The sequence below is a fragment of the Gambusia affinis genome, linkage group LG07 (assembly GCF_019740435.1).
Source record: "Gambusia affinis linkage group LG07, SWU_Gaff_1.0, whole genome shotgun sequence".
NCBI lineage: Eukaryota > Metazoa > Chordata > Actinopteri > Cyprinodontiformes > Poeciliidae > Gambusia > Gambusia affinis.
In genome coordinates, this window is record NC_057874.1 from 702,655 (window position 1) to 729,968 (window position 27,314).

Genomic DNA, 27,314 nt, shown 5'->3' on the forward strand with positions numbered 1-27,314 from the left:
TTTACATGGATTATATTAGTCTTTATTTAAACTGTTATTCATCTCACACATTAGATAATTGCATTTCAAATTGTTATTCATCTGTCTATGTATCATGTCATTATGAAATTCCTTTGGTCCTTCAATAAATAAAACTAAGATATCATATACACATTTATTCTTTATACAATTTCTTACAGGTTAAACGAAATTATGTTGGTCTATTCTCAGCTAAGGTGTAAAGTTCTTTAAAATCCTTATATTAAGCCTTGTTGCAATAAAATTTTATTTGCATTCCAATAAGTACTGTCATGTTTTTTGCCTTCAGTGACAGGAGTCTTAAATTATTACACATAAAAAGACAAGTCAATTGAATTGTCAAATCAGATTTTTTTTTTCACTTTCCTAGCATGCACTTTCCGTGTGAAGAAGATGAAGATCCAAACATTGTCTTCAGGACCACAACAAAAATAATTAAAATTATTAAATTTTGACACCATAAGGTCTGCTTTTACAGTGTGACTTGGTTTCACCAAGAACTGCATCCTTCAGCCAAAGAAATCAGGAAGCGTGGCCACTCCAAACTCTGACCTTCAGCCACCAAACTCAACGTGTGAAGCATGGAATGCAGAAAATATCAACAGCTTTTAGTGTTTTACACAACAGCCTACACTGTACAGTGAGAAGACAGAAGGTATTGTACAATCTGCGAGAGCATACTAGATGGGAGTCAAGCCGGTTAGAGAATAAAAAAAATTGCTGAGGTTTCCACAGTGCTGTTGAGAAATGTGGAGGACAGTTTGATTCATAAGCACTTTCTCACATTGAGGAAAAAATGGGGACTCCCAGATCTGTAGAATCACTTCACAGTGTATCTAGCACCTGTGTGTGTGTAATCCTAACATTTTTAATGTAGTGAAAACACTGATCAACCAGCAGAGCTACGCAGCAAAAGCCTGAATGTAAAAATCAGAAAATATCAAAGCATATAGGTGCAACAGGTAATAAATAAGGGTAATAATAGTTATTCAAATGGTGGTGGTTATTGTGCCCAGCAGAGATTTCTTCTTTAGAAAAACAGAACAAACTAAAAAAAAAACAAAGACTTAGCCTCACACCCACGTACAAATATAAAACAATACAGACAAGTATTTGGATGCTACCAGAAGGAGGGGAGGGAGGTTAATCCCTGTGGCCAGGACGACACAGGTTAGTTTGTTTCCCCTTAAAAGGCGCCACACACTGTCTCTCATCCAGCCGGCTCCGCTCAGCATCCAGGGGGAAATCATGGAATGGAGGGCAGAGCAGCAATGGGAAATGATGACAACTTCCTCTTCACCCCCCACCTTCAATGGGATCCATAGTGTCCACATGTATGGGCGAAGAGGAGAGGGGGAGTGAAGCACTGGGAGGCAATGGGGATACACAAAAAAAAAAGAGAAGCAGGCGCTCAGAATGACTCATCGTGCCCCACAGACAGGTCCCCTTTGGGGGTGGAGGCACGCGACGAGCCTTTGTCCATGCTTTCGGAGCCAGAGCTCTGATGCTGCTGTTCAGAGCCTGCGCTGGACGTGATGGTGGATGAAGACGTGGATGAGGAGCGGGTCTTCTCCTTAAAGTCCGTTATGATCACCGTCACATTGCCTACGGTGATGGCCAGCTGCTGGGCAGTGCTCCGATCAATGTTCTTCAGCTTGGGCCTGATGGCGCACACAAACAGAAACGCTTTAAAAAAAAACACAAACAAAAAAAAAAAAAAAAAACACATTTACAGTTTCACAGAGGGAAAAAAAAAGACTGATGAGCAAAATTAGACTGCCAGTCCTGATCTGTCATCTTTTAGATTGTGCCGATTAGAGGCGCAACAATCTGTCCCGAAATTTCAAAAAATTCTAGATTGGGTATCGGTGACAATGTGTAACAACTGAGTAGTGGACTGGAAACTACGGAAACCAGACTGAAAGATATCAAAGCGTTTGGTTATCATTAGGAAGCTATTTAACTGATGAAACACTGTTTTTGCTGATGAATGGAAGGTTCCAGATTGACTTTTGCACTGTTGAATTACAACAGGGTAATTCTGTAGTTGTGAGTTGTCCAGATTGTTCTTTTTAATCAGTGGTTTGATCACTGTTGTTTTTGAAGCCTGGGTGAAAACAACCGATGAGACGAATGAGTTTACTATTTGAATCAGATCAGAAGGAAAGACTGGCAGAACTTTTAAAAGGAATGTTGTGAGAATATCAACACAGGAAATTTAGCTTCATTTATTTAGAATAACTTATAAGCTTGTATAGTTGAGTAGTTGACAAGGAGTCATTTTTTTCTGCATTTGTTATGACTGGGCATAGCATTAAGTGTTAAATATACACTACATTGAACAAATCAGTTTGTGTTATGGTACATGATCTTCCTGCTCAAATGAAATGCTTGAACATAAGAATTATCACTGGAATTTCTGTATGGAGGCTTGTCTCCTAAAAGTTAATTAAAACTTTATTACAAAACAGTGCAATGTGAATATTAAGCACTTTCAAATACTTCATACAAAAATCAAGCATTTTCCAAACCTTAAAAACACCTTTTTTAAATGCAAACATTTTCAAGGATTTCAAGCACCAGTGCTAATCCCATAGGTCTGTTCAGAGGTCACGTTAACAGAATCTAAATTTTTTTAAACGACAGGAAAATTTGAAGCCATTTGACAAGTTATAATTCACACCCTTGACTGATGTGAATTATAGATTTTATGCAAAGAGTTTATCACAGAGGCAACTAAAATCAATTAATAAAAAAATCTTTTTTGAATATCATCTCATGGACTCTGAACCAAATGTATCTTTCTGACCAGGAGCTGACAGTGTTGAAGAGTTATGGACCGGACGCTTTGGAGCGTCTGATTCAGAGGCACATTCCAATCTTTTGGTAGAAATGACACGTTTAATACCAGTCTGCAGTAAAGAGCAGAGAAAACAAAGAGTTTTCAATGTTGTGTTAATCCATTTATAGTTTAAACAGAGGAGCTGGCAGTTTATCTTCAGGAAATAAATAAAGGTGCAGAAGTTAATAAGAACGCAACATGTGCAGTGAGCTGCAAAAGCAATGCTGCTAAGAAATAAACTTAACTCATCCAGCGGTTTTAACAAATGGAGCTGCCCACAAGGAGAGCGGCGCTCAGGAGGAGCACAGCAGACGTAACATCTGTCCATTTCGGGAAAGCAAAACCATGCAAAAATTAATTTAAAAAATCCTCGTAAAAGCGCACACCCGGACCGCACACAGGATAAAGAACTTTTAGAGTTCAATCGATCAGTTTGGACCAGACAGATTCAACTGACTGATGAACCAGCGCAGAGTTTTCTGCAGATGCAAACCAGGAGGAATTTATGAGGTGCTGTGCGTTCAAACGCCAGCAGGTGAAGTGCTTGTAATTTATTTAGTCTTTTAATTTCAGTTATAAGTGTTTGGAGCCACAGTCAGTGATTTTTGTCACTATGAAGAAAAAGTTAGATGTGTTCATGTGCTCTATGTGTGATGGATCTGGATTGACGGTTCAACTAGGTGAATATTAACTAAATTGCATAAAAATCCAACTAAATAGCCTAATGTTAATATGTTTAGAATTTGATGGGTAAAAATAGAACATGACCGATTTTTTTAATGCTTTTGGTCAAAATGATAGCGAACAAAAAAGACTAGCATGACATTTTAAATGTACAGATACTTCTATTCCATAGCACGGAGGAGACAAAATAGTGAAATAATGTACACTTTTAATTTTTCAATAAGTCAGAATAATATGTTAATTTTTTAAGTAGCATTTAATCGATTATGGAAATCTAAAAAGCTTTACTAAAAATCAAAAATCAGACATCTCTGGTCCCAGGGTATGTGAGGGTGCGTACCAGCATCATGCAGGTGGTTACTAGATTACTGAACTCACTGGGTGACACATGAAGAGTCAGAACAAGTGCATGAAAAAAAAGAGTGGGTGTTTAGTATAAGAAATCAATTGTGAATCACTTCACGTTTCCACACCTCTTTACAGGATGAGTTTCATTAACCAGAAGTGCAGTGAGTTGTGTGCTGAGCATTAGAAGGCTTACTGCTTACCTGGAAATGTGAGAGTTCTTGTTGGACTTTGTTGCTGATTTCCCAGACTGTATGCTCTGTTTGTCACTTGGAGGACTCTGATTGTTGTCCGATTTGGGTCTGCGGGAAAACAGAAGTGAGGTGAGGAGTTATGGAAAACTTGCATCCACAAGTCAAGTTTATCTGGGTAGTCTAGTTTAGCAAAAAAGGCAGCTCAAAGTGCTTTACATCATAAAAACATCATACAGTCACCAATTAGTAAATAAGCAATAAACATTACATTTTGTCAAATGTCATCATCCAAATCATCACGCAAATACACAAATATCTTCATCAATGTTCCACTTATCACTACTCAAGAGCAACTCTAAACAGTTGAGGTTTAAGTACAGACTTAAAGGAACTCAGTGTTTTGGCTGTTTTGCAGTTTTCTGGAAGTTTGTTCCAGATTTGGGGTGCACAGAAGCTGAATTCTATTTCTCCATGCAAAGCAGGCCAGAACCAGAAGGCCAGAGTGCTCTGAAAGGTTGATACAACAACAGATCTTTAATGTATTTTGGTGCCAAGCCGTTCAGTGATTTATAAACCTAAAGCAGTATTTTAAAGTCTATTCTCTGAGCTCCAGGGAGCCAGTGGCAGGACTTTAGAACTGTAGTGATGTGATCTATCTGTTCAGGTAATCAATGCGACAAAAGATGAACGCCTGAATATGGTTCTCTAATGCTTGGACAATAATTTCAGTTTTGTTTCTCTTCAGCTGGGGAAAGTTATGACACATAGACGCATTGATTATGCCAAAGTGACAACCCAGCATACTAACTCTGACACTAACTTGGTCTTTTTGCTGCTGGGCTTCTTTGTGACAGCTGGGATGATGTCCTTCTCCCTGTCAGGTTTGTCTTTGACAGGCTGCTCTATCTCGCTCTTGTCCTTCTCGGTGAGGTCCCCCTCAGGTGCAACGCTCTCAGGGCGCTCTCCCTCGGGGCGTCCTTCCCCACCAGCCCGCTCTCCTTCGCTGTGTAGACGCTCCTTGTCCGTGCGCTCGCTTCTCTCTCTCCGGTCCTTCTTGGGTGGGGGAGGCATGGTGTACTGCTGAGCTGCCTGCTGGGCGACAAGCTGGGAGTTTATCCGGGGTTTCCTGTGGAGAAAATCCAAGGCACAAATATGGATTACTGTCGCAGTGGAATGACCCTCGTCAAGCAGCAACATGGTCACACTGCAGCAGACAGGGGTGAACAAACACAGGTACCTAGTCCTAGCTGTAGAGTTGCTTATTAGCATTGTAACCACCTGCTCTGTCTTGAAGGCAAGCTCTTTAACTCGGCCGTAATAAAACAAATGCACGGGATCACAAGGTGGAAAGTTGGCAGAATGTCACAAAGGTTCTCTAATCTGATTACTACAGGGTTGGCCCTGTTTGTCACAGACTGAGATTCAGTCAGTCACGGTGTTTGCTTTCTAGCAACCACAGTGCACTCCTGAACTCTAATCACACTGCTATGTTGGCACATTTAGAATGTCCACACAGAAACTGTGACCTCTCCCTCATTCTGCTCTGCAAAGACCAACTGTAGGGAAGTATGACATCTTGCAAAATTGTTTATATCATTTTTTCCACAAACTTTGGTGTATTTAGGGTGACGGTGGTAGGAGTTTGCCCCGCAATCAGTGCAAACAGTGCAATCAGTTCAATTCCTGGTCCGCCTGCTTCACCCACCTTGCCTGCTGGTGTGGGTCAGAAGGGCCAATGGCACAAAAGTTTAGAGCCTCACTTCCGTCAGCCTGCCCCAGGGCAGCTGTAGCTACAATCCAGTAGCTTGTCATCAACAGTATGTGAATGAGCCCTTTCAGATTTCAATTGGAGATATAGACAGGTTTACAAATAAAACTGATTATTATTATTCTACTGGGATTTCATGTTACAAATCAACACAAAGTAGTTTATAATTGTGAATTAGAAGGAAAATGATGCATAGCTTTCAAAATTGTCAAATTTTAAAAACTAAACATTTGAGAAGCATTTGTTTTCAGCTAAACTTTGTCAGTTTTTCACAGAAACACTTTGGGCACCAATTGCAGTTTTTTAGCTGATGACCAAACTTTAAAAAACCCGACCTGCCAATGCCAATTTTGGCCGATACCATTTCTTTTTGTCTGATTAGTCGCCACATATAACCACAAAGTTGGTAAGTATTGTTATCCAGTATGCGTCCTGTGGGCTGTTCTGTCAGTCATCCCTTTCTCGTCGCAGAGCGAAAAAGGACAGTGGCTGATTTTCAGACCTTTGCTGGAATAGGTAGGAACAGTGATAAGATTTTTATTTTTGTATTTAAGCATTGGACGATTCTTGATCTCTCAAAACCGAGAAAATAGGGGTTGATTTATTGGTGCACCCCTACTTTTGGTATCTTTCTTAGTTTAAACTGACATGTTGGCCCATTCTCCTTTGCAAAACACCAAAGATTCAGTCAGATTGTATTAAAGGAGTTTGATAATCTGTTATCAAACTGGAATCAGACTATGAGTCTTTTCCAGACTCAGACTAGACCATACTACCATATGCTTTGATCTAAATCAGATCTACTGGTTGATTGAATTAATTCTCATCATTCACTTTTCAAACTTATAAGGATGTCTTTCAGAATTTTTCCAGTATTTAGCTCCTCCCACGATCCCCTGTGATGCTGTCACCATCTTGTTTCACCACAAGGTTAAGTGCACACCTTGTGCACATGTAGCCAAGTCTTTATAAAAATGAATATCTCTGCCACATCGTTTAATAGAAGAAAAAAAAAAAAGATATTGTATTGGTTTCAGAAAAGTTTTCATCCACATGAATCCTAACAAATCCAGCCCTCAGTGTTTTAAACATGCCAAACCTACATGGGGCAGTGCAGCAAAAAAGTAAAATTCTGTCAACCAATCAGAATCCTTCAAAACAACCACGACTTCTTGGCAGGAATTAAACATAGAGGTTCATTTGTATGGATAAATAGGTTGAATACTTTTAAATACCATAAATAAAGTTAATAAAACACAAGATAATGTTGATTGGAAATCATAACAAAGCAAATATGTAGATATATTAGTGCCTTATTTGTTGCAGACTGTAATGCGATAAATGGACCTTACAGCCCGTTTTCCCATGAACACACAAAAACACAAAAGCAGAGTTTTCTTAAATCTCCATTTTGGTCTTTCAAAATATTTTTTGGGGGGATATAAAACTGAATTTTCATGTTAATGAAAGACCGGTGTTCTAACTACTCGTGCTACCCATGAATCCGTCCTACCTTGTGGTAATGCACATATCGATACTATGCTACATACTGCTTACTCAGCAGATTTAGAAATACATCCTGCCTGCTTTCATTAAGCTGCTGTATTTCTTTATGTTTTAAGTTTACATGACAGGCAGCTTGTAAACATATTTAGAAATGGCTTTGGTTTGCCTGTACACTGTAAAGATGAATTGGTGTCAGCTATGTTAATCAGGACAAAATACGTTGCTTTGTGGGCTATTTTGTCCCTATTCTTTAAAATATTTTGGTGTAATAACCCTTTTTTATTAAATCGTGCTAAATAGAGTATGTTGGTAGCGATACTATGTGAGATTGAAGCTGTGTATGTCTACGGTGTAATATTAGTGTATAATAATTACATCCTATCATTTCAGGTGTACAGTGACTTCCGCAGCTCAGTGAACACATTGTGGCTACGCTGCATTTGCTAAAGACTGCCGTGCAACGTATGGATTGCATGCAGTGATCTATAGATGTCTGTGTTTAATTTAATTTGAACATAAACTTGTTTCCCCTGTCTGATACTGTGTCATTCTTAGAAACACCTCTGCATGTAAAATATTTTTATAAAGATAGGATATTCTAATAATAATGCATCCATCTGTGATAGCTTTTCATTTTAAACGTTCCAGGATGTCGTAATCCTCAGTCTCGTCCGTGGCTGGACTGTAGCTTCCACTTCAGTCTAGTCACTTAAAGAATGTTATCAAATGATATTTAACATTAACACAAACAGCTATAGTTTTCAGATTGTTAACATGATGGTAGCATGATATACACATGGCTATCTATCCGTGCTACAGTAGGAAAATCTGAAGAGACAGCACTGACAATCAGAACACTGGAAGACCTAAACATGTATTTGTTTCCTCAGATATCTGACTACATGTGAACTAGACCTTAGTTATCATCCAACACATCATGTTTTGTATTTGGTCAGAGCATCTCTGCATCACCGAGTATGAACACTTCTGCACTAATCCAGACATCTGGGCTTAGACACACTCATACACACACACCTGCAACATAATGGGCACCAGCTGGCAACATCTGTGGAGACCCCTCAGGGGAGAGGAGAGGCTAACTGCACAGCCCAAACTGCAGCCAGCAACTAGGAACCCATGGAGAGAAAGGAACCACTGCTGAGTTCCTGCATCAAACCAACACCTGTGGGCTGCTGAAGTAGCTAGCCTCTTATCAGGAGAATCAAATGTATACCAAACCCTTCAAATTCTAGCTTAGACACACAAGCTAGCTGGGATATAGAAAATCAGCAAGTATTTTTCTATATCCAAGGATAGAAGAGTCCTTGATCTTCTCACCTCCAGTTTACCTGCAAATCTGCAGTCAAATAAAGAGCTGAGAGTTGAAGAAAGTTGTCTGATTCGAGCATCACTCCAGATAAACAAGAGCTGCTGCTGAAGATATTAGAACTTCACATTCTGTTTTAAGTGGCTTTCTGCTGAGAGTGGCTTTCATACAGCTGTGCAAGTGGTTAGCCTCAGTGTTTCGATTTGATGACAGTCCGGTTACTCAATTTTGCTCTCAAAACATTCTCAAGTTCTTTCACTAACTGACTCTCTCCACATCTCTCTGTTTCTCGGTAGAGGACTTTGATCCTCCGCATTCGTTTAGAAATTTTTCAGCGCGTTTCTTGGAAAACCCTCCCCAAGAGCTGGTAGTCACTTAAGAAGAGCCTCCTTAGAGAGGAGGAGGGGACACACGACTCATCAGAAGGCAATCAATTATGGAATAATGGAGCATCATGTTGTAGCATTTGCGCTACACACCAAACAATAATGTGAGCTGCAGTGAGTACTGATGAGTGTTTGGCAGTTGATCCATCAGATGCAGAACCCTGGGGTTTTTCTACCTGTTGCTCTGTGTGAAACCTCCATGAAAGGGATTAAGAGCATGGGAGTGAAATATTTTTCTATTCTATATTCATTATTCTCATCAGATAATGATGAGAATAATCACTATTACAATTTGTTACAACTTTTAACAAATTACAACAGTCTTTTTAGTAGCTTGTTTAGCTACCTTCCACCTAAGGATTCTAAAAAAGTGCCTTTATAAAATAATTAATTATTACAGACTTTAACCACCTCAGAAAATGTGTTTAAGTCTGTTGAACGTCTCACAAAATGTTGTCACATTTCTACCACAAACTTCCATATAGTCTCATTTTATGTTGTAGACCAGGATAACGTAACAGATAATTGTGAAAAGATTAAGGAAAATTACATTATATCCAACATTTTCTTACTTCAACATATTGGTTTGTACATGGATTTCCTTTATGTACAATTAAAGTAGAGGTGTGCCAATCAATTGGCCACCGATCATAATTGGCCAATTTCCGTGAAAAAGTGTGTGATCACCGATCACCATCTCTTGTTGCCGATCACCAAAAGCGATTACATTTATCTCACTTTGCAGCCTGCGTGTGCTGCTTATCTCCTCTTTCCTTCACACTGCGCAAGCAGACAGCAACAAATCCTGCCATGTGGAACTATAACGCTCTGAGAGTGAATGGTGACATTTGCGTGTTGTGGCGAAAAAAATCACCTGGGGGGTGAAGCACGTGAAAAGGCATCAACACAATGAGTCTAATATGGTATTTAAAAAATAAAAACTTGATGGAGTTTGGGTACATGGAGGCTCAATGCAAGAAAAAAGGACAACCGGAGCGGCCAGACAGCAGATAAAACAGCGCTCAACTACCAACACTCACCATCACGGTCAGAAAGCTAAACAAATAACCCAAAAAATAATTCAAGTCTTTGAGCTGGCGGTGTAAGACGCTGGTTCTGCTCTCACTCTTGAACTGCCGCTACGCGCTACTGGTAGTAATATTTCACAGACGCAGCGCCGCTCAACCTCCACCAGACAGAACTCACACACCGAATAGCTGCTTAAAGCTGAGCATGTAACTTAAAAAAAAAGATTTTAGATATGTATTAAAATATGTCTATTATGTCCAAATTAGGTGAATTTGCTGCGAGATCATTTTTCCATTTTGCAAGATAACATATTTATATCTAAAATAAAAAATTAATAGCCATTCCAGGCGATCAGCAAGGATCGGTGAACAGCAGAGATCGGCCTCATGGATGATTGGTATCGGAATCGGCAGCAAAAAACCGGATGGGAGCATCCCTAAAGTAAAGGGATCAGAGTTTATTTGGAGAACATTAGTGAACCTACAAAACCATGACAATTTCACAATATAGCACGCATCAGGAATAAGGGTCTAGAGGTTTTTAAACAGTTCATAACCTCTGGAGGAGCTGCAGCAGTCCACAGCTCAGTTTGTGGATCACTGCAAAATCTGTAGCAATCCACTGGTATTAAGAATGTGGCAACAAGCACAAACGTTGCAAGGAAGCCATAATAAGTACAATTTTCCTTAAATCATATCGGGACAACAGCAAACACGAGACAGACGGAGCTCTGGTTAAACAAGATCAGAACTTTATGGCGTACATGCAAAGCACTAAAACAGAAGGAAAACTAATTCTTGACAGCACCCTGAACACATCGTTCCCACAGTAAAGGCCAAGATACACTGCTTGTGTCAGACTCCTAAAGCTCAGAATTTTCCCTGACATACAGGGTTTGAATCGGGGTTCATCTACAAACCACCCAACTTGCGAGATTGAGTTTTCACAGTATGTGTCAGAAATCCCAGCAGCATAAGCATGTTCTGGCAGTCACACTTAAAACTGTTCAAACAAAATTGCCGCTTCAGTCTTTTAAATATTTCTCTTGTCTTTAGTGTTCCATCTGTGTATTTTGTTGAGCTAAAAGATGCCCAATAGATAGTGGGCACATGAAATTCTGGGGGATGCAAGTAGAGGAAAGACTTCAGTCACTCAATTTCTCACAGCAAACTAAGCAAGTTGGGTGGTTATCAACTAACTCATTCTCTCATTGGTTGCCTACCAAAAACCTGCTGAGTAACTTGCGCAGCAGCAGTTTCACGTTTAGCCATTATGCCTCATAACTGCTTAAAAATAAAAAAACAAAAGCATCGAATGAAAGGAAAAAATTTGTACCACAGCTGGAGAGGAAACTGAACAAAACAAGAAAGCTTTACACCACCAGTTTGGAAACATTTCAGATATCCAAAAAACATCAATCATTCAATTATCAATAATCTGCTACAAAACCCTTATGTCCTTATTGTTCAGTCATATTCTCTAGCCCTACATTAAACTTCAATAAAACACATTATCAAAATGCAAAAAGCTTAAGGATACAAATACTTGTTCAAGGCACAGTAAACAATACTCAAGTGATTCATGATATTTAACCAGACCCCTTAGGAAAGTCTTATTTTGAACTGGACTGAAAATACATCTAAATATCAAACTGCATTAGAAACTATTAAGAAGAGCTTTCAGAGGTTACTAGAGCAACAAGTTCCCATACCATGGATCTCTAGAGAAAGAAATGTTTCTCAAAAGATAATCAAACAAAAAAACAGCTGTGAATAAATGTATGTCAGCCCACAGGAGCAGCAATAACTGTCTGGCAGAAAGAGCGGTTAGTTGAAGAGGCTGTGTGAATGAGTGACTGATAAGCAGAGGACAAGTCAGAGCTTTAGATTTGTGTCATCAGGAGGTGGGGGTGCATGGCGGAGGCATTCGTTGTTTGCTGCCGTGTGATTCAGAGCCAAGTCAACCACAGGTTGCATCTCCCACGACATAAATTGCAGCTCCCATGATAAAGCCACCAATATTTATTAACTGACCACATCTAATGGCCTGGCACAGCACTGGCCTGAGAGTCATTACCACAGCTTGAGCATCCTGCCCTGTGTGTGTTCCACTTTTTCTTTATTAAGCTGTGGTGCTCTTGACTTTAAAATAGTCCTAACTGATATATAAATGACTCAATGTATAGCTAAGCATGTGCTAATTAGATTACAGTTTAACTGAAACTGTGAAAAACATCAGAGAAGGCAAATAGGAGCCATCTAAAGAGCACAAGAAGAGCTGAAAATGATAGAGCAGCACAAGTGAACCCCAGGTGCAGAAATTGCTTCAACTTCCTACAGCTGCCAAAATATTGCTGGAGAATGTGTGTGTATTTGTGTGTAGATTCATTTCCCACTAAGTGCTTACAGTATATTAGCTCTCCCTTTGCAAAACAATAGAGCAATGATTGACAACTCTTCCAAGGTTCACTCCTCTAGAGGGGTGAGAGGAGTGGGGGAGACTCCCTCGGCAGGGCGCCCCTGAAATAACCATCATCATGCTTAAAAGCTCTTGATTTAGTCATCCTGACACCCGTGGTTAGCACCCCGCTCCGTGTCTGGGCCATGACTGAGACGGACGCTCATCCGTTCAGCTGCACGGCTTCGGGGAGAAGAGCTCCAGTTTGTGTTTCAGAGCTACAGAGTCCAAAACAATGAGCTCAAGTACGGAGGCACATTTGTCTCATTATTATTCAAACAAAAACTGGTATCAATAAAAAAATAAATAGTGATCAAAATATTTCTAATTGTAATGAAATAATTTTTGAAATGAGACATGTAGATGTAATGGAGACAAATTAACTGAGGTCATTTTTTTAGTATTAGTCAAACATATAAAAACTCATTTTGATTAAAAAAATAAACTGCGATGAAAATTGTAAAAATTGTGATGAGCTTGTAGAATGAGAAATTTATTGAAGGTATATTTGTCATTATCATTCAGTCAAACAAAAACTAAATCCAATCAAAAAAATATTGTGATCAAAACATCTCAAATCCAACCAAAAATTTGAGAATTGCAACAAAAGATTTCTGTTAAAACTAAGAGTTTGTTTTGCCAATAACAAGACAAAATCTTTTGCTCAAAAATAAAATATTACATTACAAAAATTTAAATTAGTCTCTCTCTGATTGTATATGGAGGCAAATTTGTCTCATTATTACAAAAAACATTTCATTACAATTCAAAACCTTTTGATAATTTTTTAAAATTGGAATTAGGTTCTGATTGATTGAATAATGATAAGAAATTTTCCTCGATACTCAAGTATTTTGTGGAGAACACTTGAGCATGTGTGAGTGAGTGATGAAGAGTGTGCTATAAACAGAGAGTGAGAGGCAAAGGAAAGCCCTCTTTTATTTCAAGTGTTGTATGGAGGACAAGTAATTATTCCTTGCCAGGCTGAATGAATGCAGCCGCAGACAGCTGAGCAAAGAAGAGAGCGGGAGACAAAGTTCTCCAAACCAAGGACAGCCTGGGAAGCATTAGAAAAATATCTTCTTATCCAGATTCTGAAAATGGGCACAAAAAGAAGATCTGAGAAGTAAAATGATAATAAAAAAAACACTTGTCTGGAAAAATCAGCACCTACATCTGGTGGAATCTGCTTTGTGCCAGTCAAAGACAACGCAGCCTGAGCCTGGAGCGCATGCATGTCTCTAGTATCTAACATAACAATGCCCCAGGGTTTCCGTTTGATTACAGCAGCTCACTATGACGCGCTGGCAACCCTCTAGATGATTATCAACATGCATTCATCTGTGTCAACACTTGCTTTACGCCTTGGTCAATATGTAGAAACACATGTTGCCTTCCCCTCCAACAGCATGAAAGATAATGGGAGCCGAGCACAGAGCTGCCCAAAGACTGGTGATCATACGCTTCATCAACAATCCAAAACTCAAATTTAGCAACAAAAGCACCAAACCCTACAAATTGTGAGGTTATCCACAAATAAACTATTTCTGTAGTTTCATTTCTACATCTGAATTTATCACAACTTTATTAATAAAAACAAATTTTGATAAGAGTCACAGGAATACATTGCAGTGGGGCATCAGTTGTCAGAGAGGTCAACACAAGGAGCATTGTCAGCTCCAGCCATGTGTGCGGAAGGTGAGCGAGTCCCAGGGAGCCCGACTGAGAGCAGCACCTGAAGAGCTGCCCCGGGCTATAAGCTCTGTTCAATCATTCCCACTGCCCAGAGGCATTAAACATTGCTCCCTTCATCTGCCCCTTGCAGGCTGGATTTAGAAGACTTAATATTTCCGTCACTTCTCTACCTCCTCCCCTAAGCGTTTAACAAGAAGCGAGAAATATTACTGATTTAACAGTAGCTACTAAATTATTTAGCTGTTTTGAGAAAATTAGATCACAATAGGAAAGCAAACTCATTTGACCTGTTCAATCAGTGGTCCCTGTTGGGTATTAACTGTGATTTTACACTTTAATTAAAAAACAAATAATTCCTGTGTGGTTTTCCTTGTTGCTTACTAGTCTCAACTCTCTGTATTTACTGATGAACTTTAAAATGATAAACTAGAAGAGGGGAAGATGGGAGAGTAAAGCACATTTACTGAACACACTGGATAGAGCAAATATATTTCAGTAGATAAGGTCATTGAAAGATATGCCAGCTCTTATGCTATGACTGTAAGAGCTGTTCAACATGCTGGTTGCTAGGATCATTATCTGTGCTTCACAGGAGCAGAGACTGAGGCAGACTGTCTGATTTCAGAGAGAGAAGGGGAAGTGATGTCTGGATAATCAGCGATGAAGCAAATATTTGACTTCCATTGTTTTCATTCACCATTCCTCTCATTAACTCTACTGTCCCACATATTCTTACTATTCCCCCCATCCTGCTGCTTGTTTCACATGATCTGTAAAAGAGACAACTTCACAGTTTTATTTTGTTCTGCAGTCATACTGCCCTTTGTTCAATGAAAATGCTTTTGGAATTTGTTTAAAAAATAAAACCAGACAAACAGCCGTGGTAGATACGGCAAAGTTTAGGCTGCGTTTAAACAGGAATGCTGCCTAGAAACTGGAGCTATTTTCAGATATTGATTGAGGAAAAGTTCCAAATTTACTAAGCAGCTCTGCTGACACAACTGGGGTCAGCTGTAGTTGTCTGATGTCTGGCCAAAATAAGCCGCAGCGATTTTGTTTTTTATTAAAAATTTCTTATTGAAATTTTCCGCTATAAAAATACAATCGTGTATCAGTCTGAACAACTTTTCTTTGTAGTTATTTCATGACAGTTATTATTCTCTCTCATATTAGATGAATGAAAAACTAAATAAAAAGTTAAAGTAACCAACATAGGAGCTAAAACACAGCTTCTCAAAACAGGGGTATTTGCGCAATTGCAACCAGATTGGATATAATTGGCACACTGCAGGTTCCTGCTCTAACCACTTAATGGCACTAGGTTTGTTGAAATTTTGCAAGCCAAGGCGATAATTGTTTTTGCAGATAATAAGCTTATGCCTATAAAAGTACATTCTAATTTGCCAAAGTTAGGCGCTGTGATTTTAGCATGATATTGAAGGTTCATGCGCTTTTGACTGCTAGCTTCCACCGCATAGTAAACAGTAAGCAGTTCCCAATGAAAGACTGCAGCTCATGTAGCCTACAGCCACATTGCATGTTATTGTTTACATCTGAAGATTTTACGCTTACGGACAACACTTGAGGGAAAAAATTGTTGTCCTTTACTTCTCATACATACACACAGTGATGCTGTAAAACAATTTTGTTAAAATGAAGCCTGGAGATGTAGAAATGATTTATTTAGTGCAATGGACAACAGCTCCAGAGTTTGTGTGTTAAAAAACACGTAAATATTTCCACACACAAAGAACAGAACATTCAGTTTATATTTTCAGGCTTAATGTTTATTTATGAAGCATTAGTAATAAATAATGTTTGTACTAATGTTATTATGTAATAATAATATCACTTAAGTGATAGCCTAAACACAGTGGTATAAGCTAATTTAAACACCTTCTCTACTGATGATATGTCAGAGTTGTGTCGCTTTTTTTATTTTTAACTGAACCACCAAATTCTGCAGCAGAGCTACACATTTACATTATCAAAGTCAAGCTAACATAATTGACCTACTTATATTTTTTATTAGGGCTGTAACAATTCCTTGAGTGATTTGAGTAACTTGATTATTAAAATTCCACAAAGTAAATTAATCTGCTTCAGAGCTTCATTAAATTACGTCTCAATATTTAGCGCACCGTGTTCCGGCCGGGTGATTATTTGAGTTGCACAGCACTCTCACTTCCACCTATGACTTGTTGACCAAAGTTAAATGTTAGCAGGATAACGTCCAATTTTCAAGTTCAGTCTGGGAGGATTTTATTGAGGGACGATAATGCCTGGTTTTTATCATTTTTCGGGGGACCAATAGCCATCCTTAAAATGACTGGTGCAATGCCTTGAGTACGACAGCCTTTTTCCTCCCACAACTGGTGCCTTTATCAGAATGAACGGCAGCACTGTATTTGTATTTATACAGGTGAGCGGATAGACTGAACATGATAGGCGGCTGCGCTGTAGTCGATGTAAGTGTATCTTTACGGACAAACTAGAAAATAAATTTCACCTCATCCCAGCCTCAACAAATGGGTGGCGGAGCACGTCGTGGCAGTATGTAGCTGGAAGATGCGTTTTTATGCGTGACAAATGAAGGTGTGAAATCCTGTCGCTCAAATGAACACAAAAGCTATAAATGGCCGGGTGAGTTCATCTATTAGATTGCCTGAAGCTGAATACATAGACTAGAAATTCTTTAATATTAAATTGAATATAATTTCAGATTTTTGTATAATTTTTCTTCAGGTTAACTTAGAAAGTGAGCTATTATTGTTACAGGATAGTTTTCTAAACTACATAAAATATGACAGTTATTTGCCATAACTGTCACATTATAAATATGACAGTTATTTGCCATAACTGTCATATTATAAATATGACAGTTTATAATAACTAATGCTGAAAACTTCAAATCAAAGAATTGTGTTGTACAGATCTTCAAAGCTGATGTTTTTTTAATCTATGACTTAATAGTTCAAGCTGAACCAGGCTGTTGTGCTGTTTGAATAAAATATTGGAATAAAAATGTGAATTCAGTTAAATGTGCTTTAATAATGATATAGTTCTGATAACTTCACAGGAAAATCAGACTAGTTAGAGCAAAATATACCTTCAAGTTTTGTTGCAATAATGTATGAATAAGACTTTTTTATTAGTAGCTTAAATTGAAAACAAGAGCTACCTGGATATGGTACCTGGATATTAAATCTCATTGATCCAGATGGTAGACATAAGTAGATTACCTTAACTTTCTGTATTCCTCCACATTCTTTATAATGTAAAGATTATTTCCGTTCACTTGCTTCTCTCAGCACCGTCATGCTTTAAACAGGAAAGATAAGAATAAGTAGAGACTGAATGGATAAAGTATGAACACATACTGTGTGTGTGCAGGTTTGTCTGTCTTTTCCAATGATGGATTAGACTCATTCTAATAATCTGCAGATTCCACCACTGTCACATTATGGCAAATTGTCTGGGATAATGGAATTACATAAGAGTAACATGCTGGCACTCAATTTCTAAATGCAGGGCTCTATGCCCCACCCCCTCCGCAGACGGCAGCCCCCACTCAGACGAAAAAATCCAGCATTATCAGCATCTGTGCTGAAGTCTGGGTAGGCCTAATCTTTACGTGCTAATTGCTAGCTTTAAACGTTCCTAATTACTTCATGGGATTTGACTGTGTGTGAGTGATTAAACACAATAGCCAATTTGGCGATCTGACAAAACAATGAGAAAGCTGTTGAATCAGGGTGCTCCACCCAGTGAGTGGGGGGAGAAAAGATGAGACGAGTGAATAAGTGTGACAGGCAGAGAGAGGAATGGGGGGAGTCTTCATAAAACACAGAGGAAGGCACATGAGGACAAGAAAGAGAGTGGGGAGTGTTTTCAAATGTGAGTTGAAAACTGTTGGACGAGAACAAAAGGGGGAAAGCAGGAAAGTGACGGGAACAGGGAGAGGCGTTAGGGTGAAGTGAGAAGAAGAGATGTGGTGCTCACTCAACCAATAGTTCCCCAGGGGGGCTAAAGCAGAGGACATCATCGACAGATTGGACGGCTTCTTTGTATTTACACCACAAACCAGCCATTGGGAACCAGAATAGGTGTGGTGTGTCAAATGCTCCAGATGAGAGGTAAGGATCTATAGTTAGGTTCAATGCTACCAAGGAATCCCTTTGGTGCATTTAGATCCCGTAAGGAGTAGCCAGCATTTCAGTTCATGGATTCAGATTTCTCGTCACATCTTCCGGTAAACCATAATTTTGTTGCAATCCAGCCGCTTGTTTACAGGACACCAGTGACCAGAGTCTCTGACTCTGTCACTTTTTGAAACCAGGTCGCAGAGTGAAACTTTTCTCTAACACACCCCACAGAGGTGTGAAGTACTCCACAGGCGTGAAAGCGCACAGCTGTTAATGGGAAGCTGTTGCGTTTATTGTACACATGCACGGACAAATAACAGAAACGATTGCGGATAGAATTTTGCTTTGTTGTGCTACTTAATTTGTTCAGTTAACGTAACTTCTAATATGGAATATATGAACACGTTGCTAAATTACGTCACACCGGCAATGACCACTGTTGGTATTAATTGTTAACATAACACGAAATCTTAAACTTATGTGCGATATATCAAAGAAAAAGGGACTTAGTGATTTATTACTAATAGTTAACATTACAACAACTATATAAGGTAGAAAGTATCACATTGCTGAAAAATCAATCCCCAGCATTACTTCCACTTCGTAACTGATTCTTGAACATTATTCTCAAGAATCTGCTGATACTGAGTGGAATCCATTCAACTCCTAACTTTAACAAGATTCCCAGTGCCAGCATTGGCCACACAGCCCCAAAGCATGATGGAACCTCCACCAAATTTTACAGTGGGAAGCAAGTATTTTTCTTGGAATGCTGTGGGTTTTTTTGCCGCCATACAAAATACCGGTTTTATTACCAAACAACTCAATCTTTGTTTCATCAATCCACAGGACCTTATTCCAAAATGAAGCTGGCTTGTCCAAATGTGCTTTTGCAAACCTCAAGTGACTCTGTTGTAGCATTCTTGCACACAAACAGTTACATCACTCTCCCATACAGCTACTTCTTGTGCAAAGTGTGCTGAATTGTTTAACGATGCACAGTGACACCATCTGCAGAAAGATGATGCTGCAGGTCTTTGGAGGTGGTCTGTGGGTTGTCCTTTATAGTTCTCACCATTCTTCTTCTCCGTCTCTCTGATATTTTTCTTGGCCTGCCACTTCTGGGCTTAATAAGAACTGTCCCCGTGGTCCATTTCCTTACTATGTTCCTCACAGTAGAAACTGAGAATTTAAATCTCTGAGATAACTTTTTGTATCCTTCCCCTAAACAACTATGTTGAACAATCTTTGTTTTCAGATCATTTGAGAGTTGTTTTGAGGTGCCCATGATGCCACTCTTCAGAGGAGATTCAAACAGGAGAACAACTTCCAATAGGCCACCCTACCTTTTCTCATGATTGGCTACACCGGGCTATGAAGTTCAAATCTTAATGAAGTTACCAAACCAATTTTGTGTTTCAGTAAGTTAGTGAAACGTAGTTAAGGGTATTTAAATCAATAAAATAAGGGCATCCAAATTTATGCACTTATCAAATTATGTTCTAATGCATATTGCACATTTTCTGTTAGTCCAATATACCTAATTTCGATACTGAAATATTACTGTGTCTATCAGATGTATCTAACTGAAATAGCTGTTGCAAACACCCAGATATTTAGAAATAAAATAATTAAGATTAATAAGGGAGCCAATTTTTTTTCATATAACTGTATTTGAATGTCAAATTTGTTTATAGAGACTTCATAATCTATTGCATTCACTGTTTTTGGTTGTTGTGTTTATTTGAGATATTTACAATGTCCCTCAATTCCAGCGTGAATTGTTCTGTACAAAATAAAAATTTATGAATCCTTGAAAGGGTGGACCTTAGGCCTGTCGCGATAAACGCAAAATCAATTAATCGTACGATAAATTGAAACTATCGACGTCATTTTAATTATCGCCTTTATCGTCTCTTCCGGCCTTTTTCTCTTTCTGTTGATGACACTGAATGAAAAAACAACTCCGGTGCTCTCCACCGACCCTCCCTTCCTCATTTCCTTAGTTTAATGCCCAGTTCACACTACACCATCTTAGAGCTGTCGGCAGATTGTCGGCCCATTTTCAAAACCCGAGAGATCATACATTAGCCGACAGAAATCCTAGGTATAACGGTTCGATCGGTTCATCCTGCCGTGTTGTCCAACAATGGGCACAAAATAATAATTTTAAAACCAGGCATTAATCAATGCTTTACTACAATCTACCTGCAATGCATGAGGCTCTAGTGTCAGCGTAACGTCCTGACTGAATGAAAATCATTATAATCTATTTATGTCACGTTAACGAAGAACAGCTGAAAAGTTACCGGGTTCATCAACTGTGTAGCAATTTCACTCCAACTCCTCCCCTCGTCATTTCTGTATTCTTTGCACGAAATATTTTATAAACATTAATGTTGATGTTTCCACATATCATCTCCAATGGTTGATGATATGTCACAGTATCAGCTGTTTGAGATTCCCCTCTGTAGTTTCCCCTCAGAAAGCAAGAGGAGAATCCCCGCTTTCTGATTGGCTACCTGTCACATTCAACAGGTTGCGTTACTGTAACACACCACAGGATGATCGGTTACAAAATCACAAGCAACAATCTTAGAACGACCAACGTTCTAAGATTGTCATAAGGGGAAAATGTAGGTGTGAACTAACGTGTAGTGTGAACTATTGCATCAGGTAGTCAATGTGCCCATTTTCTCTATTGAAATCTAATGATTACTGAAGGGCTGCGACAGACTGGCGACCTGTCCAGGGTGAACCCCGCCTCTCGCCCGGGACGCAGCTGGAGATAGGCACCAGCAACCCTCCCAACCCCATTAGGGAAGAAGGGTGTATAGAAAATGAATGGATGGATGGATGGATTACTGAAGGGCAATATGGTAAACAGACTTCATAATCTGCACTCTTTTGGTTGAATGCAATATTTATTTCCACTTTGGTGTTTTTATTTAAGTACATTTCTGTTAACAGAGACTGAGAATCCATTTGATTTTTTGTTTTTGGTTGTTTTGTTTATTTTATCAGTTCCAGTGTTAAGTGTTCTTTTGAAAATAAAGTGTATCTATCTTTGGCAGGAAATCGCATGCATTATTAAGTCATTTCCATTAAATCAGTTTAAAAAGGTCTTCAAACAATATTATCGTTTATCGCAATAATTTTTGAGACAATTAATTGCTCAGCAAAATTAGTTATTGTGACACGCCTAGTGGACCTGCAATATAATGGCATTATCACATGAAAACTGTCTCAGAAAAACAACATTATTGTTTATCGCAATATCAGCCAGCAAAATTTGTTATTGTGACAGGTCAAGAAAAGACGGAAAAACATTTTAACCATTTAACACTGATTTTAAAAAAAAAAACCATTATGATCAGAACATTCCTGAATAAAATACTGACTAAAGTCAGAGCTCTCAGCTTCTCAGACATATGTGTGGAAAAAATCCATTCTGTTTAAAATACAACACAGATGAAAGCTAGTTGAAATGGCTGATAATAGTGCAACAGTCAAAGACTGAGGCACCTCCAGACTTCCTGTGATCCCCACCATCAGTCAGCTTCAAACTTCTCCTAATGGTTTTCCTTTGGCCCCAAGGCTACCAGAGGTGAATACCAAACAGTAAAATACAGCAAACCTAATCTGCAACAACACACTCATTCACACAGCAACAAGGTTCAGATGCCAGAAAAGGTTTAATACAAGAAGCTACTCCACTGGATGTGTAAACTTATCACCTCTTCTGCCCAGCCCCCCCAAAAAACAAAAAAACAAAAAAACACACAGGCTAAACACTTGTTCCTACACAAACTTTTAGATTAGCGGCACGTTCAGGTGCAAACAAGCGAAACACTTTTCCTGTTATGAGACAGAAAGGGAGAAGAGTAAATTATTCCTGCTTGGGCATTGTGTTTCAGGTCAACAAGTGCATTTGTAGAAAGGGAGGCCTCGTCCGGGATGTCCAGGTCTGAATTAGGAACACTCATAAAGCTGGGTCCGGGGGTGCTGTGGTGGCGCAGGGGTTAAGCACAACTCACATAAGGAAGCCTTAGTCCTCAACATGGCCATTGCAGTTTCAATTTCTGGCTTTTGCCGCATGTCTTCCGTTTCTATTATTAACGCTACTTTCCTATCAGCCTTTTCAAATAAAAGCCACTAGAGCCAAAAAAAAAAAAAAAAAAAGAGCTGGGTCCAGCATTGGACAGGATTTAGACAAAAAGTTTTAAGAAGCTATGCGGTAATAACTTCGTAATTCATTAGCTCACATCATCTACTACCTACTACTGCCAAGACCAGTATTGTGATTCCAGCTTCAGATGCAACCTCTCTCTACTAATCAACATGTAGCCCTGTTGTCGTCATCATCATCATCATCATCATCATCATCATCATCAAACCCCATGTTGGTATTTTAATAACTCTAGTGAATGGGAAGAGATAGAAATATTTACCTGAAAATGAATGTGACTGAAAAGACAGCTTGGTGAACTCAGGATTACAGAGGGTGAGCCCTGCAAAGGCACCAGATGACTGCTACCTGTTGTAGCCGATACTGAATGGTCAGCAAGAGATGGAGCTGAATTAAAACTATTATGCTTTTCATGGTATGATATAAATCAATTAACTGTGTGACAAATCATTTCCATCTAAACAACAGTTGTAAAGAGATGCTTCGCTTTAATCCAGAAAATTTGCACTTTTATTTTTTTTTACAAAAGTATTTATTTATTTTGACTTTTTAAAATGTTGTCCAGTTCCATGTTGTTAAATTTTCTTCAGAGATTAGGGCAAACCTATAAATTGCAATGTGAGTTCTTATATTTGGGAGATCTTTGATCAACTAATACATGTATTAGTTGCATGTGAAGCCGATCTTATCCACCTCAATAAAGGTCTAAAAATCAACCACTGTTCTCCTGTGAGAGAGGTTTGACTGACAGACCCACACACCAAGTCATGTCCACACATTTGTTGTCAACAATAGTTACTCTCTTGCTGTATTTGGCAATGTTTAAAACCAAATAATTAATTGTAATCGACAGGTCAGGTTTCTTAAAGATCAGTAACCAGTGATTGGCCAGAAAACTACAATCGGTGCACTCATAGTAGAAATTCAAGTTTTTTTTTTTGTTTTTTTTTTGAGAGGGTGGTCTTGCATTAATATGCCATTATTATTATATTAGTTGAAAAGGGTCTCAGAACAACATTATTGGTTACTGCAATATCTTCTTGGAAATTGTACCATCCAGTAGAATTTATAATTGAAACTGGCCAAACTTCAGCTACAACTCTCATTATTAATCCTTGTGGTCTCGTTCTGCCAGGACACAAAAGACCACTCTTTAACATCATGTGCAACAGGCAGGACAACTAGCAAGAAATCTTTCTGAAATTCTGATTCTGTTGGTCACAATTAGGTCTGTCACAATAAGCAACAAATCAGTTAATCGCATGATAAATTAAAACTAACTTAATACTTTCCATTTGCATGATTTATTGTTTTTCTCATTCTCCCATCAGTCTGGTTCAATCAGTGTTCCCTCCTCCCCAACGACAATTTTGTTTACAGAGACTTCATAGTTAATTTTATTTGGGGTTTTTTTTGTTTATTTATTTTGGATATTTGAAATATCTTACAGATCTTACAATGTTCATTAGAATTTAAGGTTCATTAAACTCTTGCATAATTACGCAACTACAATAAAATTACTGTACTTGAAAGAGGTCTCAAAAAAGCAATGTTATCTTTTAACACAGTAACATCTGGGACAATTTACTGTCCAGCAAATGGTTTTATTTTTACAGTCATATTTCTGATAAAGTGAAATTAGCAAACACTTGTGACTTAAATACATGAATTCATACTTGGATAAAAATGGTGGACAAAATATCCATACAGCCTTAAAGTGTGAAGCATTTAGCTAAGAGCATCTTGCTTAGTCTGAACACATCAAATGGAGAGGAAAAGCTGGCTAATTAGTTCTTAGAAAGAGAGGCAGCCCTACAACGACACAGCCATATTAATCAAAGGTTAACACTTAGAATCAAACGGGAGGCGCTGCAGTGATGTCAAGTGTTCCCATGTTGCCCAAAAAACCAGAGAAATAGACCAGTGCCAAAACACAGCGACCGAGATACGCTAGCTTCCTGCTTTCCTGTGAGTGTGCTCAGCCAGCATTGTCAGTTAGGGTCTTAAATTACTTGCGGCTGGAAAGACAGCATGGAGGCGAAGGGAGTCAGAGAAATAAGACTGAACTCCATCTACTGTGTTCACCGTGAAGCAGTTACGTGGGTCGCTCCCCTGTTTTGTGTGATGTCAGTCAAGCAACTTATTGTAAAAACCACAGCTAAAAAAAAGGTTAGAGCAGAGGGACTTGTGAACAAAACCACACATGACTCATCTGTCTCCATCAACATGCAACTAGTGATGTGAGTGAGCTGTAGCACAGGCGACTCATCACCAGAAAACATTTCCCAGAGCGGGAGTAGGTGTTGCCATACACAAGAAGCGAAAGGGAATCCCGTCGCGACGCAGCCGTGTTTTTAAAGCTCAGTTTCCCATAAGAGAAGGCGCTTTGTGCTGACGTTGCAGAGTCCTACTCTGCATCAGGTTCACGGGGGAAAACGCCTGGGACATCTAAGCTGAGTTAAGAATGGAGATAAAGCGTTGACTGAGTGCAGTTCTGGGAATTAGACAGGTCTCTCAGTAAAAAAGAAACTATGAGGGAATAAAAGTAAGAAAAATCCTAGCAAAAACAAGCAGTTATAGGACTAAAGTTCAAAACTTATATTTATTCATTGGCATTCAAATTGAGATCTGGTACTGCAATTTCTGTTGTGATATAAAAGAGAAGTTTTATTTTTATAGTTTTTATGTCTTTGTACAGAACTGTGGTGCAGTTTCAACCTGTTTTTAAAAGTGCTATACAAGTAAACTAATATTTATTACCTCAACCTTTTCTTGAACCTTTAACTACCACCTCACTAAATACTCCCCAAATCAAAATGTCCACTTTGCTAATGAACAAAAATCTCCAGAAAAATCCACCAGCACGGTTGTCATCCAGCTCAAACTGACAGCTGCAGAAAAATCAAACAAAATATTAATTTTCAAAAACTTCAAACACACATATCTCATACACACAATTCTGTAAAACTTCTTTCAAGGAGCCTGTGGCATAATGTGTTTGACAGCAATACAAGCAAAAAAGGTAATAAGCTTGACCTTTTGGCTAAAAAAGGAACTGTTTTAGAAACCATTACAAGATCAAAGTATAGCTAAATGACTCTTTTATACTTTCATCAAAGTAATAAATCACACTTGCTGCACCATTACAATAACCTCCTGTAATCCAACAGGTAGAAGCGTCCAATGTTTCACACCATGACGATAAGGACATCCTTCACCACTGTATTCATCCAGCTATTATGGAGTATGGAGCCTCATACTCTACTGTACAAATAATCCAATCCAACCAGCCTACCTAGACGGATGCATAACATCGATGCGATTTCTGTCGCCTTCAAAAATCAAAAAACAGGATCGAACAACGGCCACAATCAACAAGTATCCGCTCATAGACAAAAGCAAGCAGTGATCAAAGTTGTCATTCCCATGAAGTGCGATGCAAAGCAGCAGCAGCTGCAATGAGAGTAGGAGGAGAGAAAAAAAGAGAGACGCTCAGACAGAAGAGAGAAGGTAGAGACGGAGAGAAGGAGACTACGTTACCTTGTGGATGTGCCCTTCCTCACATCGCAGATGCTGCATTTGAAAGCCTCGGCGGTGTTCTTGAAGGTGCACACGCTACAGTCCCAGTAGCCGTCGTCCGCCGTCTGTTTGGCTTGTCTTTTTGGCCTTATATATAGATACATATATACACATATATACAAACAAAACAATAACAACAAAACAAGAAAAAGAAACTATTAAAGATCAAGTTGGGTTAACAAATGCCACCATCACGTTTCATTAATTAACAACAGAACAGAAGAAAACTGTGACAGCTCAAAACGGGCACAAAGGTATAGCGGTGTTGTCATTACCACCCCGGGTTCGAGTCCCGGCCAGGGAGAGCTCCTTTCGGTTATACGTATCCACACAAAAACGGGCGACTATCCACAGCGTCCAACTGTATCGTCAGCTAGGCTAGCAGTGGGGCTGAGAAGCGCTGCTATATAAAAAAATTCGGTACCGAAGCTTAGTGGGTCGGCACGCGAAACCGATACCAAACAAAGCCAATTTCGACATTGACCCTCCAAAAGGCTTCGTCGAAACAGAGTAGCGTTACATGGAATGCCCGGCGTCTCCTCGTAAAAATTTCTCTTTGTCTGTTAAATGACTGGCTCGCAGGGAACAAGAAGCCGCCATAGTGACTGCACTATTCTAGCTAGCTGTGGCATACCCAACTGAAAAAGGGGAGAAACGATCTCTGCGTGAGAGAAACGCATCCAAATCTCGATCCCAGAAAGCACAAACCCGAACCTAAACCGACCGAGAGCGGTCGCATTACCTGGTAGGGCTCTTTTTGTCGCCCATGGTGACGAATAATCCTCGAAAATGAGAAGAAAGGGGGGCCTTCCTTTAATTGTCAGTGAGTGAAGTAGAATCCAGATAGAGCCGCTGCTGAAGCTGTTGGCAGACAGGCTCCACTCAGCGCTGGCTCGAGGCACGGCACAGCGACTCACTGCACGTGGTCATGTGACCAGGCGCTGGCCAATCAACGGCCTCAAAGGTTTAAAAGTCTAGATGGATATTTAGTATCTATTTTAATAACTACTGGAGATATTTGACACTTCTCTCCCCAACTCACGCTCTTATTGCCAGCAGACACCGAGCTGCAATTTAGATATTGTTCATAATCCGTGTAGGTAAATCAAATGTTTGTCACAACTGAATAGAGGGGATTTAAAAGTCCAAA

General features: G+C 39.2%; 1 protein-coding gene across 1 annotated transcript; it reads right to left on the reverse strand.

Annotated features, from left to right (window-relative positions):
* On the reverse strand, positions 1-27,109 carry rybpb (RING1 and YY1 binding protein b). Its single transcript, XM_044122262.1, has 5 exons — positions 26,907-27,109; positions 26,126-26,251; positions 4,904-5,209; positions 4,093-4,191; positions 1-1,679 (listed from the first exon to the last, which is right to left on the reverse strand). The coding sequence occupies exons 1-5, from the start codon at positions 26,930-26,932 to the stop codon at positions 1,430-1,432; spliced, it is 807 nt and encodes a 268-aa protein (XP_043978197.1). The 5' UTR covers positions 26,933-27,109; the 3' UTR covers positions 1-1,429.
* Between the last annotated feature and the right edge of the window lie 205 nt (positions 27,110-27,314).

Bases quoted from the DNA above. Each gene is read 5' to 3' on its own strand.
- rybpb (XM_044122262.1), bottom strand. From the start codon at position 26,932: ATGGGCGACAAAAAGAGCCCTACCAG. The intron at 5,210-26,125 runs GTAACGTAGTCT...TTTTCTCCACAG, and splicing joins AGGAAGGGCACATCCACAAG to GAAACCCCGGATAAACTCCC. The intron at 4,192-4,903 runs GTTAGTGTCAGA...GTTTTCCCGCAG, and splicing joins CCCAGCAGCAAAAAGACCAA to ACCCAAATCGGACAACAATC.